General features: G+C 43.2%; 1 protein-coding gene across 1 annotated transcript in view; it reads left to right on the plus strand.

Moving 5' to 3' along the window:
- SLC16A2 (solute carrier family 16 member 2) overlaps positions 1–15,815 on the plus strand; it is a 310,780-nt gene that overhangs the window by 250,148 nt on the left and 44,817 nt on the right. The window contains exons 2-3 of the mRNA XM_040323984.1: positions 5,903–6,047; positions 9,354–9,813. Coding sequence (XP_040179918.1) covers positions 5,903–6,047; positions 9,354–9,813 — 605 coding nt within the window. The remainder of the gene's footprint in view (positions 1–5,902; positions 6,048–9,353; positions 9,814–15,815) is intronic.

A 15,815-nucleotide genomic window follows, 5' to 3' on the forward strand; every position in this document is an offset into this window, starting at 1 on the left:
TTTATAGCACAAAAAATTAAAACCGTAGAGGTGATCAAATAACACCAAAAAAAACTATTTGTGAAGAAAAAAAGGACGCCAATTTTGTTTGGAAGCCACTTCGCACGACCGCGCAATTTTCAGTTAAAGCGACGTAGTGCTGAATCGCAAAAAGGGGCCAGGTCCTTAACCTGCATATTGGTCCGGGTCTTAAGTGGTTAAGAACACAAACCTGTGAAGTGGTACAACAAGAGTAATGGAATAGCAGTGTTATTTGTATTGCCATTTACAGCCTAGAAGCCAACTTCCTCAGCAGCCAGGAAAGACACCCCCAGGAAATTTCAATTTTCTATTGTTTCACTTTAAGCATTATTAAAATTACTGCTCCCAAAAAAACGTTGGTTTTTAAAACTTTTTTTTGCATTGATACATGTCCCCTGGGGCAGGATCCAGGTCCCCAAACACTTTTTATGACAATAACTTGCATATTAACCTTTAAAATTAGCACTTTTGATTTCTCCCATAGACTTTTAAAGGGTGTTCCGCAGCTTTCGAATTTGCCGCAAACCCCCCAGATTGTTCGCTATTCGGCGAACACCCGATGTTCGAGTCGAATTTACGTTTGACTCGAACGTCAGTCTCATCCCTACTTATAACAGGTCTATGAACATGCAGGAAAAACAGTGAGCATACAAGTGATTTCTATGGTTTGTTACATATTCATATGTGTTATAGAATAATTTATTATATGGGATAAATGAAAAAAGAAAAGGTTATTTTCTAAGGAAATACAAATCCTGTATTGGTTGCTAACCTGTTTGTGGTAACACAAGAGGGTACATTGCTTCGGCTGCTGCAGGATTTATTCTGTTGCTGAAATTTGTCATGTAAGGTAAATGGCTGGTCTTTATTTTATTGTGGAAAGTGTTTTGCTTACATGGTTTTTTAGACCCCTTTCACACTGAGGAGTTTTTCAGGCAGTACAGCGCTCAAAATAGCGCTGCTATACCACCTGAAAAACTCCTGCCCAGCAACCTCAATGTGAAAGCCGGAGGGCTTTCACACTGCAGGTCTCCTGCAAGCAGCATCTTTGGAGCGGTGAGAGGAGCGGTATGTATACTGCTCCTTTACCGCTCCTTCCCATTTAAAACAATGGGACACCGCGGTAATACCGACTGCAATGCGCCTCTGCAGAGGCGCATTGCGGGTGGTATTAACCCTTTTCGGACGCTAGCGGGGGTTAATACCGCACCGCTAGCGGCAAATCCGACGGTATAGTGCCGCTATTTTTAGCAGCGCTATACCGCCACAGCGCCTCCCACCCCAGTGTGAAAGGGGCCTTACTGTCACCCAGTTTTATGTTCACTTTACCAGTGAGAATGCTTTCCCCAGACAAGAGAGGGGAAATTTCCAATAGCAATACAGGCAGAACTAATTACAGTATAGTTTGGTAAGAGTAGAACCCATGTGAGCTTATTTATTGCTGTCTTTTTCTAACTGTACCCCATTTCCTACCTGGTGAAATGGGTGTCGCCATCGCATTGAGGGAAATCTAAACTAGCCGTAAAAGAGCATTTATGGGTTCCAATCCTTCCTCACTCTATCCAAAAATGAAACGGAGTGTGAATCATCCAGTGGAGACACTAGTTCTGGTCCCTTTTGGAGGGATTTCCTCTCACTTCCTAGTTTTGTTGGTGAGATTTCCCTTCGCTTCATGTCCACTAACAGGAGACAAATGGCAAAAAAAAGACTGATGGGATTTATAACTCTCCCTTACTCTAGCCAAAAATGGGAAAAAATGTCTTTAGTTCTCACTTGAGATTAGTAAGGTTCCAGCTATTCAAAAATTAAATAAACAAACATCTTTCTATTAGAATGACAGAATTATTAATATATAAATTTTTTCGAACAGTACCTAACCTTACTACTACCAGAATGCTTACCATTTCGCACATGTGTTTTGTCATTTATCTTCCCCTTTATGGCAACACTTTCTGTTTTTTTTGTCCCCTAGCACCAATAACCGCTTACCTTTCCTAGACTTCATTTAGGGGAAACTCTGTTAGTGGTTGTGTAAAGGAAAACTATGAGAAATGAATCGGTAGATAATTCATATATCCCCTGGCATAAAATAAAGTGTTTTTTAAATGCAGTTTTAGCAATTTTTATAAAGCTTTTTCACTGATCTCTCAGAATATTTAACATGATGGAGGCACAAGAACTGACATCATGTTTTAAGGGCCTTCTGATGGAAAACAGAGACAGACATGCAATTATCAGTCACACATGCAAGTTAGAGGAACGCTTTGATTGTTGTCGTCCTGTCAGTACTCTCTAAACAATGGAAATTTGCACTGTTTTTCTGGTTAAAGCTGGCATGTGTAAATACCTGTCGTACTTTGGTAGTTTCCAGTCCACTGACGTAAGTTTTACAGCAATTCCTCTTGTTCTGGATCAAATGTAATCTAGAGTTTTTTTGGTTTGGCATATATGCTTTTAGCACATCTATGACACTTGGAACATTTGACATAACAGAAGCCCTGATCTTACTGAAGTTTCAGGATTGTGTTTCTGCCACAGCACAACTTGTTTTATAATAGGACTTATCTGACATTAGAACTCTGCTATATACTCAACATTTCCATGTAGTTGGTGAGGGCAGAGCTATTTAAACTCTTAAAAGCTACTCCATTACCACCATCTGCAATAAGAGAGGGATGCTTATATGCAAGTGACCTATAACTGACTGATCTAAGAGGTAAATTGTGATCAGTCATGCTGATCATTTTTCACTTTTTTTTTTTTTCTTTTTTTTAAGCTAAACCTGCACTGACCAGTATATTGCTTGACCTGCCACCAAAAGAAAGATATCTTGACATGAAAAAATGTAATTACTTAAGTGTGTGTGTTTATGGAAACATTGGTCTGTGGCTGCACATCTGATTGCCTTTTGGTATTTGTTGCCAGCATTGTTACTTACAAAAATCTGTTTCTCAGGCACATGCACGGCTCTTCGCGTAAATTTTGCTTATTTGCAGACAGCCAATCCAAATGCCAAATTCTGAAACATATGTCATATTCGTATCTTCAAATAATCCACTAATCCAATAATCTCAAAACTCTCCCCTGCCCTCACCCAAGCAACAACTTTTGAACTCATCAAGGCCCTCACCAAACGCGACTAATATTCACTTAATACCAATTATTTCAGGAGAAACTCCCGCTTTCAGTGGATTCCCACTCCTACATGCGCAAATGGTCTCAAATCACACAGTAACCATATCTTCTGGCAGTGTGAATTGATCGTTCATTTCTGGTCCATGGTGATGTCTCTGCTCCAGCAGTTTTTAGAATCCCCCATCTCACTGGACCCATTACATCTCCTCTTGGGCCTCCCATTCCCTGAACTGGGAAAGACCTTGAATAAATTGGCTTCCTATATCTTATTAGCTGCAAAGAGAGTCATTCCATTGTGTTGGTTATCTACCTCCCCCTAACTCAAGCTCAGTTTCTACAAGCTATCGCTGACATACGCAGAATGGAGCACTTGACAGCATGGTAGAGGATGCTGTTGACATGTTTAACAACATATGGTATCTATGGGACCACTCTGTATGGTCCCCCCCCCCCTAAAATCCATCTACTAACCCACATACAGCTTCTTGTCGCCCTGTCAACACCCACCCTCCCCTTCTCTCTGTGGACCTGGCTTCATAAAGCATCCCATTACTTGCACTCCCCATGGGTCTATGCTCCTGGTGTATACCCAGCTAACATTCAAATGTTACTGGTCATGGCCTTTTCAGTAGCCTTGCCTGTTTGACAATCAAGGAGATGAAGAAGGGCGAGTATAGCCGCATTTAAAAATGTAGTAATAAACTTAAAATTGTACCATCATCCCAGTTGCAGTAGAGAAAGAGGGGAGAGTGGGGATATGGGAATAGTTGCTGAAGCTAGACCCGGTATGACCCACTCAGTGTGTTGAGGGGGACTGTCTTGGTACTGATAGAATGCAATAAACAATAATAGTATAAAAAGATTTATTTAGATATAAAATTGTAAAACAATTGTACAAATCCAGGATTGGTCGAAGTCTACTAGTTTCGCGGTTTCTAAACAATAAATAATATAATAAAACATATAACATACATCAGCAAAGCACTATGCTTTGCTGATGTTATTCCCTCACCTTTAGCACCTCCTGGCTGTTTATATTGCAGTCCTTTTTCATTTTCTTATATTTTTCTCTTTTCTCCAACCTGAACGCAGGTTCGGTCTAAGGGGGTACACCCTTCGGTGTCCCCTGTTTGACCCATCTTCCTGCCCTCCAGCACTACACCTTCTATCCTCCACATGGTTAAACTTATCTCATGATCACCTACCTGATCATAGACATGTGCCCTTTATTTGGTTTCAACTCCCTCCTTGACTGATATGCCTTTTTATTTTCCTTACCGTCTGTTCTGCAGTTATTAGTGATGTAACAGTACTCTATGTCACCACCTACTAGCAATCATTTAGTGGGATCTATATCCCCACTTATTACCATTACCTTCTATGTATTTTACTTTATCAACATTGATTTTATTCCCCTTTTCTATAGGTACCCCGTGGGTCAATTGGTGCGGTCTTGGCGACCATTATTCCTTCTTCGCGGCGGACTTGTGTCTCCCCTGGTGGGGGTGTCTCAAATTAGTCACGCCCCCCCTTGTTTGTCCTCGGCTTGGGGCTCCCCGCCCCTTGGCTGGGGCTGATCGCGCACGCAGACTGGTGCGGCTCGCGCGCCTGCATTGTGCGGGGAGACTGACCCGGTGATGTCATGACGCGGCCATCCCGCGGCGTCTATGGCACTTCCGGGTTGGGATAGCTTATCAGGAGCCCTCCAGCCCTTGAATTAGCAGCGTGGACCTGTTCTCTGGCGGTCCGGTGGACGGTTGGTACCAGCTTGGGACTCTGTTTGGATAGCTATTTGGGGTCCCCACCGGTGCAGTTATCCCTACCCCAGTCCCGTGCACCTACCTACCTTCCCTTTCCCCCCTCTTTCCCCCCCCTTTTTCTCCTCCCCCTTTCCCTCTTCCTTTTCCCCTTCCTCCCCTCCCTTGCTTTTCCCCCCTTCTCTCCCTCCCCCTTTTTCTCCTTTCTTTTCTTCCCTTTTCTCCTCCCCCTCCCCCCCTTTTTTCCATTCCTTTTCCTTCTTGCCCTTCCCTTCCTTCCCCACCCCTTCCTTTAGTCTTCCCTTCCCTTACCCTGCCATGACGTGTTGTTTTCGAGCCAAGCATATTTGTAATATGGTATATATCATATATTTATACACATTGCTAGTACCATACACACATCTTTGTTTACACTTAGATTTCCACGGTTTATTATCCCCCTGTTCGCCGTTGGGGGTATCCCCCTCATTCGTCTGGTCCCGCACACCAACAATTGACCCACCGGGTAAGTTTATATGTATTATTAATTTCCTTTAATCGCATAGTGCTTTGCTGATGTATGTTATATGTTTTATTATATTATTTATTGTTTAGAAACCGCAAAACTAGTAGACTTCGACCAATCCTGGATTTGTACAATTGTTTTGCAATTTTATATCTAAATAAATCTTTTTATACTATTATTGTTTATTGCATTCTATCAGTACCAAGACAGTCCCCCTCAACACACTGAGTGGGTCATACCGGGTCTAGCTTCAGCAACTATTCCCCTATCCCCACTCTCCCCTCTTTCTCTGTTTGACAATCAACAGGTTTTTTGTTTCCATTTAAATTTTTACTTACCGGTAATTTATTTTCCCATTTTCTTTCCATTTTTTGTTTAATTTCTCTGACTTTAATATGTATAAAATGCTTTATATGTATTCCAACAAATTTTTAAATAAAAATACAATTTATAAAAATAAAAATAAATCTGTTTCTCGTTACAGCTTGGGTTGGTTCTCTGGCCATGGGGATGATCTTCTTCTGCTCTCCAGTAGTGAGCGTCTTTACCGACAGGCTGGGCTGCAGGAAGACCTCATCAGGAGGAGCTGCAGTAGCTTTCATTGGATTGTTATGCAGCTCATTTACCACGTATGTCTATTGTATTCTGAATCTCATATTTGTTTTTTTGCACTCTAGGCCAATTTGTATCTTAAGGGGACAATGTGATGTATTTCTGCCACAAGAAGAGTCCTTGTGATGTACTTGGTGGTATTTACAGGACAGTGTGCAAACTTAAGGACAAACAAAAGAATATATGAACTTAGTATAGGGCTTCAGTGCTTTTTTAGGCAGTAGTAGTCAGTGTAATATTGTACAGCCCCAACAGACACAGCACTATTCACCCAAACAAAACCAAAAAAATCTGTGAAATCCAAATAATACAAAATGCCAGTCCAATTCTATATGCATACTGTATAGTGATTATTAATTCAAGCCTGTAGTGGTACTCTTGATTTTCATGTACAGTAACAGTAGTACAACTTTAAAAAATATTGGTGTATTGGGATCCAACTCAATGCCTGCACACCACCCTGGCAGATGGTTCCCTATTGAAAACTACACTCACCAGAAAATGTTGACTCATTGTATTAGAGAGTCAAAACAGCTCCTGTGATCTCCACTGGCAGGTATGCACAAAATCAAATCTTCTGGGCTTTCCAGGCTATTGTACACCATTCCAATTGCTCGCATAGCCAAGTGTGGTTAATAGACGCATGATATAAAGGGAGAAAAGCCTCTCATATTGAAAATACCATTCATTTTATTTAAAAAAATAATATAAAAAACATTGCACTTGCATGTATGATAGTGTACATAAATCAGAAAGTGCAGCTTGTGCTCCACTGAGCGGCTGTGATGTCACTGGAAGTCCTAACCTACGCGTTTCATCATTACTATGCAACATTCTCGGGTGCTTCTAATATTTTTCCCCTTCCACCATTGCATCGCAACACATGTGTCTTTGCTGTGGTTTAGGCCTCCGGAAACCGTTTATTTTGAGTTTTTATGTGACCCTGGGTTTCTGTGGCATTCATTTTAGTTGCTGAGGTTTCTGGTTTCCATATAAAATTGTCATTTGAGAATTTGTGGATGTAAATGGGATATTAATTTCTGCCGCAGGAGAGTCTACAACTGATTTTGCCAGTGTCTTTAAAATGCTCCAGAGTATAGCTATACTGTTTGATAGAGAAGTAAAGGTTTTTGGTATTTTCCATTTCCGATGCTGCATCTGTCCCCTGGCGCCTCTACACTGAGAACCGAGAGATCGATCACCGCTGTTGGCTTGGTTCTTACAGTTCCCCGAGCAGAGAGCTGCCGACTGTCAATCAGCAGCTCTCCGCTCTGCTCCTCACTGGAGTACTGAGTTGTGGAGGGGTCAGGAGCGGCCATCTCAGGCTTTCAGCGGCTCGCTGAGAGGCTGAGATGTGCGTCAGTCAAGGCACCTGGCGGATCCAGACTTTGTCGCGATGACGCAGTGCCTGGACTGATTCCTCTGCTCTCTGCCTAAAACGGGTCACAGGAGTGCAAAATGAATTGCACTTCTGTGATCCATAGGAGAATCCCAGCCAAACGAGCTTTGGCTGGCCTTCACCTTAAACCACTTCCTGCCCAGCCTAGAGCAGAATGACGGCCGGGCGGTGGTTCAGTTATCCTGACTGATCATATGACGCCCAGCAGGATAACAGCCACCGCGCGCCTGTGGGGATGCACATCGTGGCGATCTGTAGTACAGTGTGTCAGTCTCACACACCGATCTCGGGGCTCTTTACCACTTGAACAGCCGTGTCCAATCACGGCTGATCACAATGTAAACAGAAAGAGCCGTTGATCGTCTTTTCCTTAATCGTGTCTGACAGATGTCAGTAGAGGAGAGCCAATCGACTGCTCTCCCAATAGGGGGGGGGGTCTGTGCTGATTGTTTATCAGCACAGCCCCCCTCGAATGTCCACCCAGGACCACCAGGATGCCACACCAGACTACCAGGGAAGACCACCACACTGGACCACCAGAGAAATGCCAATCTGTGACCAAGCAGCTGCCATCCAGCGGCAAACAAAAATGCCTACTAGTGCCACCAGTGATGCCTATCAGTGTAATTAATCAGCGACACCTTTCAGTGCCCAGCAGTGCCGTCTATCAGTGCCACCTATAAGTACCCATCAGTGCAGCCTTTCAGTGCCCATTAGTATTGCCTGTAAGTGCCCATCAGTGTCACCCACCAGTGCCACCTATCATCAGTGCCATCTCATTGGTGCCACCTCATCGGTGCCTCTTTATCAGTGCCTGTCAGTGCAGCTTATTAGCGCCCATCAGTGAAGGAGGAAACGTACTTATTTACAACATTTTATAACAGAAACAAAGAAAACATTTTTTTTTTAATTTGTTTAGCAAAAAAAATTAACCGCAAAGGTGATAAAATACCACCAAAAAAAAGCTATATCTGTGGTAACAAAATCAAAACAACTTAGTTTGGGTACAGTGTAGCATGACCGCACTATTATCATTTAAACAGCGTCGGCGCTGAAAGCTGAAAATTGGCTTGGGCAGGAAAGATGGGAAGTACCTGGTATTGAAGTTGTTAATGTATTATAAAAAAAAAAAAGATCAATTTGTGTTGCTTACAAAATTATTGATTTAAGTATGAATATGTCTGTTAGAAAACTAAAACTGTAGGATTTATTCCAAAATATAATTTCTGTAGGTTGAGCGAGGGGGCATAATTAGTGCCCACAGCATGGGATTGTGGCTATCCCATTCAACAGTAAGGATATGGAAGGGGTTAATAGGCTTAGAGTCCGTGAGGTAGTTTGGGCGGGAAGGTCACGTTTTTTAAACAAAGGACACAGGTGTTTTAGAGCGGGAACATCACGTGTACTGCAGGACGCAGACACGTGATGTAAGGGGTATATAAAGCCTTCCCTCACAGAAGCAGGCAGGCACTTTTACCTGACAGGATTGAAGAGCTCCCCCACCCCCCCCACCCTGTCGCAGCACCTTTCATGTGGTCTGTCACCCTTGTATCAAGGGGGGACTTTTGTTTAATAATTTATTGATGATACTCGCTCGAGTCCTAAGACTGAGTGAGATTTTTTGAAATATTTGGAAAATAATTTAAGTTTTAAATATTTATTTATTTATTGATCGGATTGAATAAAGATAAGTGTTAATTTATATTTCGATGTTTGTATTATATTTACACCAATAAAGGTGCCGCGGCCCATTTATCACCATCTTTGATGGTCTTGGTTTGGTGTGGTTATTTATTAAGTTAAGAGTTGGTATAGCCTACATTCCCATGTTAATGCTGCTTGTGAGTTTCATAACCATAATGATAAACATGATATTATATGAAGAGCATGATGGTGTGTTTTTTTTTTTTCTTTTTTCTAACAGGTCCCTAGGCGTTCGATATTTTACTTATGGGATACTCTTCGGATGTGGATCTTCATTTGCTTTTCAACCCTCTCTGGTCATTCTCGGTCACTACTTTAAGAAACGACTTGGTCTTGCAAATGGCATTGTGGCTGGTGGTGGCTGTGTGCTCACAATGTGCCTTCCTTTCTTGCTGGAGACCATGGGAAATACTATTGGCTTGGCATACACATTTCGAGTGCTGAGTGCTTTCATGTTTGTTCAAATATTCCTCTCTCTCACATTTAAGCCACTTTTACCTCCACCAATTGATTATAACAAAGAGGAGGAGAAAGTGGCTGGAAGGAATAAAGCCCTACAGTTTATCGCACAAATACGGAAATGTTTTAGCATGCAAGTATTCCAGAAGAAGACTTACAGAATTTGGGCTTGTGGTATTGCTACAACAGTTTTGGGATATTTTGTTCCTTATGTCCATCTGGTAAGTCATTGGCAATGAACAAAATGTAAAACTAGAATGTGTGCTGTTAACAGGATCAAATATACATTTTTATTATCCCCCAGTTATGAACCATGCAGTACATGTTTAAATGTCACAAATAATAAAAATGCAGTGGATTGTGAGGACAATGATTATTAGAATTCATAGTAAAAGATTTGTCATAAACTAAAATATCACTTGTGAAATTCAACAGTCCTACAAGTGCATTCAGTAAAGCAGTGTACTTTAACACTTTGCCTCCAGGTGAATGGGTAGGGGTACGAAGTACCCCATATTCATTCACTTAGGGTGGGGGCCGGTATCTGGGGGCCCCCTTATTTAAGGGGGCTCCCAGATTCCGATAAGCCCCCCGCCCGCAGACCCCGACAACCAACGGCCAGGGTTGTCGGGAAGAGGCCCTGTCCTTATCAACATGGGGACAGGGTGCTCTGGGGTGGGGGGGGTGCAGTGCGCCCCCCCTGCCCCAGAGCACCCAACCCCCCCGATGTTGAGGGCATGCTGCCTGGTACAGCTCAGGAGGGGGGGCGCTAGCCCCCACTCCTTTCCTGGCCGGCCGGGTAGCGTGCTTTGGATACAGGTCTGGTATGGATTGTGGGGGGACCCCCCACGTCGGCTTTTCGGTGTAGGTGGGGTCTCCTTACAACCCATACCAGACCGAAGGGCCTGGTATGCTCCTGGGGAGGGAACCTATGTCGGTTTTTTATTTAAAATTTGGCGTGGGAGTTCTCCCTCTCAGGATTCATACCAAACGCCGCACCTAGAATTGGCGGGAATCCAAGTCACGCCCCCGGTCGCTTCTATGACGTCTTTGTCTCCATCGCGGCAAGCCAGCTCGGTGCTGGCTCCCGCGATGGGGTTCGTAGGTGGTCAATCTCGCCGAGAAAGGGACCGAGATTGACACAATATCGTGGTCACCTACTGTAGGTATACAAGTTGAGTTCCCTAGTCCACTTCCATAAAGTTTCCAAACATATTCACTTCTCTGAACTGGATCTTTAGCAAGTGTCAGGGTAATACAGATGGCCGCCAGTCACTTTACTTGGGTTTGTAGTTTTAAATGCTGATCAGCACATTAGACACTTAAAATCTGTAGGTTAGCAGGAAGGTTCTAGTGTTGCTTCCCTCGTATGGCCAGTTCAGCTCCACTTTCTAACTTGGAAGCAATGGGTGCTTTCCTTTTTTTCACAAGAATCCATGTGCCGCTTTTAATCCATGGGCACAGTTAACTCTGAACAGAAGCCCTCCCAACAACATCAGGCTGATGCAATCAATGATCTGAGCTTAGGAACACCAATAGAAGCTGTGTGTGTGTGTGTGTGTGTGTGTGTGTGTGTGTGTGTGTGTGTGTGTGTGTATATACAAGGAGTGTTCAAGTCAAGACGGGACTTTTGAGTTTATGTAATTTCAAGGAGTGGAAACTGCATTTAATTTACAACATACTCCGCTCCTACATTTATGCACATTATCCCAGCATTTAACTAATGCCTGGAAAGCTTTGACATAAAAAGATTTGTCAGTATGCCTGAACCATCCTAGGACAGCCTGCTTCACTTTGCCATCAGTGCTAAAATGCTGATCACTGAAATCCCTCGCAGAGAGGACCGGGCTCTAAGGGGGATGTTACAATACCTCCAAGCATGCACGTAGTATGAGCTTGTGCATTGTCCTGAAGAAACAGGGCACCCTTAGTGAATAAACCAGGCCATTAGTGATTAAACCAGGCACGCAGTATGAGCTTGTGCATTATCCTGAAGAAACAGGGCGCCCTTGGTGATTAAGCCAGGCTGTTTCTTGCTCCGATGCGTATGCACATCACTCAAAAGACGACCATAATATTCACTGTTGATCGTGGCACCAAGGGGTAGTGCAAATGTTTCTGAATGGTTGTGTTCACCATTCCCACAGAAAGATTAGTCTCTTGTGCAAATTCATGACAGGTTATGTGTCAATTATTCAGGATCAGGCATTTCATACACTGAATGTTCACAGGAATAACTGCTGTGGGCTGAAACCACCACAGCCGGGATCGACACTGATGGACATATGGCTATCTTTGAAGCGTTTATACCATTTAAATGTCTTACCGTGCCTTAGCGTCTCATCACTGTACTGTGCTTGAAGTTTTCTGTAGATATCCATGGATTTTACACCTTCGTCCAAAAGAAACTTCTCGCCACATGCTGTTCCATGCACACACTAATACTGTTCTCTGCCATCTTGATTGGATTGGATTTGAATAAATGCTTATAGAGCGCCAAATGCGAGTTGTGAATCTCGCGTCTAAGCGCTTACCAGCAAGCTGGGGGTATCCAGTTCCCAGGAGCAAAGAGAAGAGACTAGGACATCTAAGTAAAATAGGGGAACAAGCAAGAAGTAAACAGTAATATAAAAAGAAGGGAGGGAGGGGGGGCAGGACACAAGGAGCCTATCCCTACTTCCTGACCATGGACCACAGCCTGGGATTAAGGCAGCGTCCTGCTAAGAGCTTGGATGGCCAAGTATCTATCCATAGGCTTGTGAAAAAAGCAGTGTTTTCAAGCCTTTACGGAAGGCCATCAACGAGGAGGATGCTCGGAGCGGATGAGGGAGCTGGTTCCAAAGAGAATTCCCCAGTGTTTGGAGCCGGCGGCCACCCTTTGAAGCTAAGCGACTAGGTTGAATAATCGCTAACAGGGCGTCAGTGGAACGAAGCTCTCTGGGTGGACAGTAGTGTTGTGTCATATTTGATAAGTACATCGGGCCTAGTTGCTTAGTAGGCCCGAAACATCAGACAGAGAGCCTTGAACTCGACCCGTTTTACTATCGGGAGCCAGTGTAGATCCTTAAGCACCGGGGAGATGTGATTCCACCTTGGGCAGTTTGCGACTAGTCTTGTCGCATGGTTCTGTGTGATCTGCAACCGTTTTGTCCACTTCTGTGGGAGCCCTAAAAAGAACACGTTCGAGAAATTTAACCTAGTGTGGATAAGTCCATGAACTAAGAACATACAGTTGTTCTGAGTGAAAAGGTTCTTAATTTTTCGTAATAATTGCAGATGGTAGTTGGCTGATTTTATGCAATTTTTTGCGTGAGGTACGAAGCTTAGTTCATCATCAAAAATGATACCCAGATTTTTAACCTGCTTAGCTGGAGTTGGGGCAGGGCCGAACGAGGATGGCCAGGCAGGTAAGAAGGTAGAATCGGCCTGTGGGCCGATCAGCAAAAGCTCAGTTTTGTCGGCGTTAAGGCCTTGCCTGTTTGTGTCTATCCATTGTTGGATATTAGATAGTCCCTTGTTCAGCTGGTCAGGCATATTGGGTCCACTTGCAAGGTCTGCCAGATCTGCGTGTCATCCACGTAGATCTGGCAGCCTAGACCATAGCTGTTAATAAGGTTGGCAGGTGGGCGCATATAGCAGTTAAAGAATAAGGGAGAAAGTGCAGAGCCCTGAGGTACCCTGCCGGGTGTTTGAGCGGGAAGACTCCATTAACAGTCTCTGGACTGGCCCGTGACCTGTGCGTCTCCTATTAGTAAATAGGACACACTTGCCACTTACTACTGCATGTAGTACCGCCACGCTAGCATTCCTTTTTATACCTGTGAAATGAAAAGTCCCAGGTTGACTTGAACGCCGCCCGTTGTGTGCGTGTGTGTGTAATTATGATATTGCACGATAAAAGATTCTTAAGAACTGTTGGCAAAAGGCTAATATAACAAGTAATTGTTTCTTTAGAGGTACATGCCAACCAACAATGAAACTTGTTTACAGAATGCACGGTCTAGATGCAGTTTCACCCAGGCTTTTCTGTAGTACACCAGATAAGCCCACTCCCTTTTGTCAGTAATGTGGTAATTTCAAAACCCCTTTGCTTGACTCGTATTGATATGAACAACTGCTGCCCATTAGAATCAAACTTGCTCAGACTATTGGAACCAGACTCAAGGAAAAAAAAAACTTGAATGTGTTGCCACATTAAAATGTAGCTTCAATACCATTGCCAAAATTTGAGTAATAGCGTAAAAAAAAATATATATATACAAATTAGTAAAAACAGTGCTTGCTAAACTGCTAACACGTCATCAAACCTATGTGAAAATAATAACATCCAATTGCATGTAAGTAACAAATGTGTAAATATAATTAGAATATCCAAATAAAGTCCAAAACTGTGTTCCAATTAAGAGTTTGATAGGTTAGTATTCACAAGAATCTCTCAAACCATATAAAGTGCTTCAATAATATAATACACCAATATGTGCCACCACTATCAGAAATGTTTACACACCTCAGCATTAGATCCAGTGCCGATTCTGACCTCCCTGGGGCCCTAAGCAAAATGACAAGTTACATTAAAGTTGAGAAGCGGGGGGGGGCTGCCGAAATGACATGTCACATTAAAGTTGAGAAGCGGGGGGACGCTGCTGACAGTGACATGTCACATTAAAGATTAAAGTTGAGAAGCGAGGGGAGGGGGTGTTCTGCTGACGGAAATGACATCTTACATTAAAGTGAGAAGCCGGGGGTGCTGACTTCTTACCTATTCGCCCATGCAGCCAGCGAGTTGAGAAGTGGGGTGAGGGGACGAAAATGACTTCTCACCAGGCGGGGCCTTTAGTAATTTGGGGGGCCCTCCGCAGCTTTGCCGGGCCCTAAGCGGCTTGCATAGTGAGCCTATAGGGTGGATCGGCCCTGATTAGATCTATATAAATATACAGGTCTAAATACGCTTTATCCACTTAGTAAAAAGGATCAATTGGTCCTGGACATCTGTACCAAAATAGAAGAAATGCTGCATTTACCCTTTAAATTCAGATCACAAATGCGGGTTCAAAGACCCAAAAGAAGAGGAACCATGCTGAAGTGCAGCCCTGAGGAAGTCACATGAGCAAGTGGCACTACATGTTGGACAAGAAGCCGGGCAATGTAGCTTCTGGTCAATAGCCAAGACCGAAAGTGATTTGTTCCTATACACTGATTGCAGTTCAAGAGTCAGTGACTCTTTGTGAAGCTGTGAGTTCAGTGGAACAATAATGCAGCGCTAAATAATGTGCACAATGACTAAAAAAGCACAAAAAGTGAAAAGTAAACAAAATGTAAATAAAGTCTGTATAAAGACCTCATAAACAAAATATATATATAGTCAGTGTGAAGGCTCACAATGCAAACAAAAAAATGTATAAATATATATATATAATAATATGAAGTCCGTGTAGGGTCCTATATCACACTGAATGTGACACTAGGTTGGTGAAATATATCGCACAGTGCAGTGCACTTAAAATTCCATAAGGAAAGTGATGTATAAGAACATGGTCATAATGGTTGAGTATGCAGTTGTCTGAGGGGATCAACAAGGCATCATATGGAAAAGGTGAGTATAGTAGGGTACCCTTACCGGAGGGTGTGGACTTAACTGTTTTTAGGACAGTAAGTCTCATGAGCATAGTGGTCTCAGCGGACCTGAATCTCTGCGTTGAAGAACTTCCCAGCTGGTGGTGGCTGGACACATCAGATGAGATGAGTATCACCGATCACAGGAACTGGATGGACGTAACTTCAATAGCAGGACATGGGTGGAAGGCCCCAATGGGCTCGTGGGGCAAGATGAAAAAACGGTATAGGAAAGAAAAAAACATGCTCCAAATGGTGCAGGTCAAAACAAAACCATGACCGGTTTTATTGGTATACAAAATATAAAAATGGATCACGTGAACAATATAGATAAAAGCAGTATGGGGTGCTATAATGCATTATAGCAGTTATAGCACCCCATACTGCTTTTATCTATATTGTTCACGTGATCCATTTTTATATTTTGTATACCAATAAAACCTGTCGTAGTTTTGTTTTGACCTGCACCATTTGGAGCATGTTTTTTTCTTTCCTACCGTTTTTTCATCTTGCCCCTCGAGCCCATTGGGGCCTTCCACCTATGTCCTGCTATTGAAGTTACGTCCATCCAGTTCCTGTGATCGGTGATACTCACCTCATCTGACGTGTC

The sequence above is a fragment of the Rana temporaria genome, chromosome 9 (genome assembly GCF_905171775.1).
Source record: "Rana temporaria chromosome 9, aRanTem1.1, whole genome shotgun sequence".
In the NCBI taxonomy this organism is placed as follows: Eukaryota; Metazoa; Chordata; class Amphibia; order Anura; family Ranidae; genus Rana; species Rana temporaria.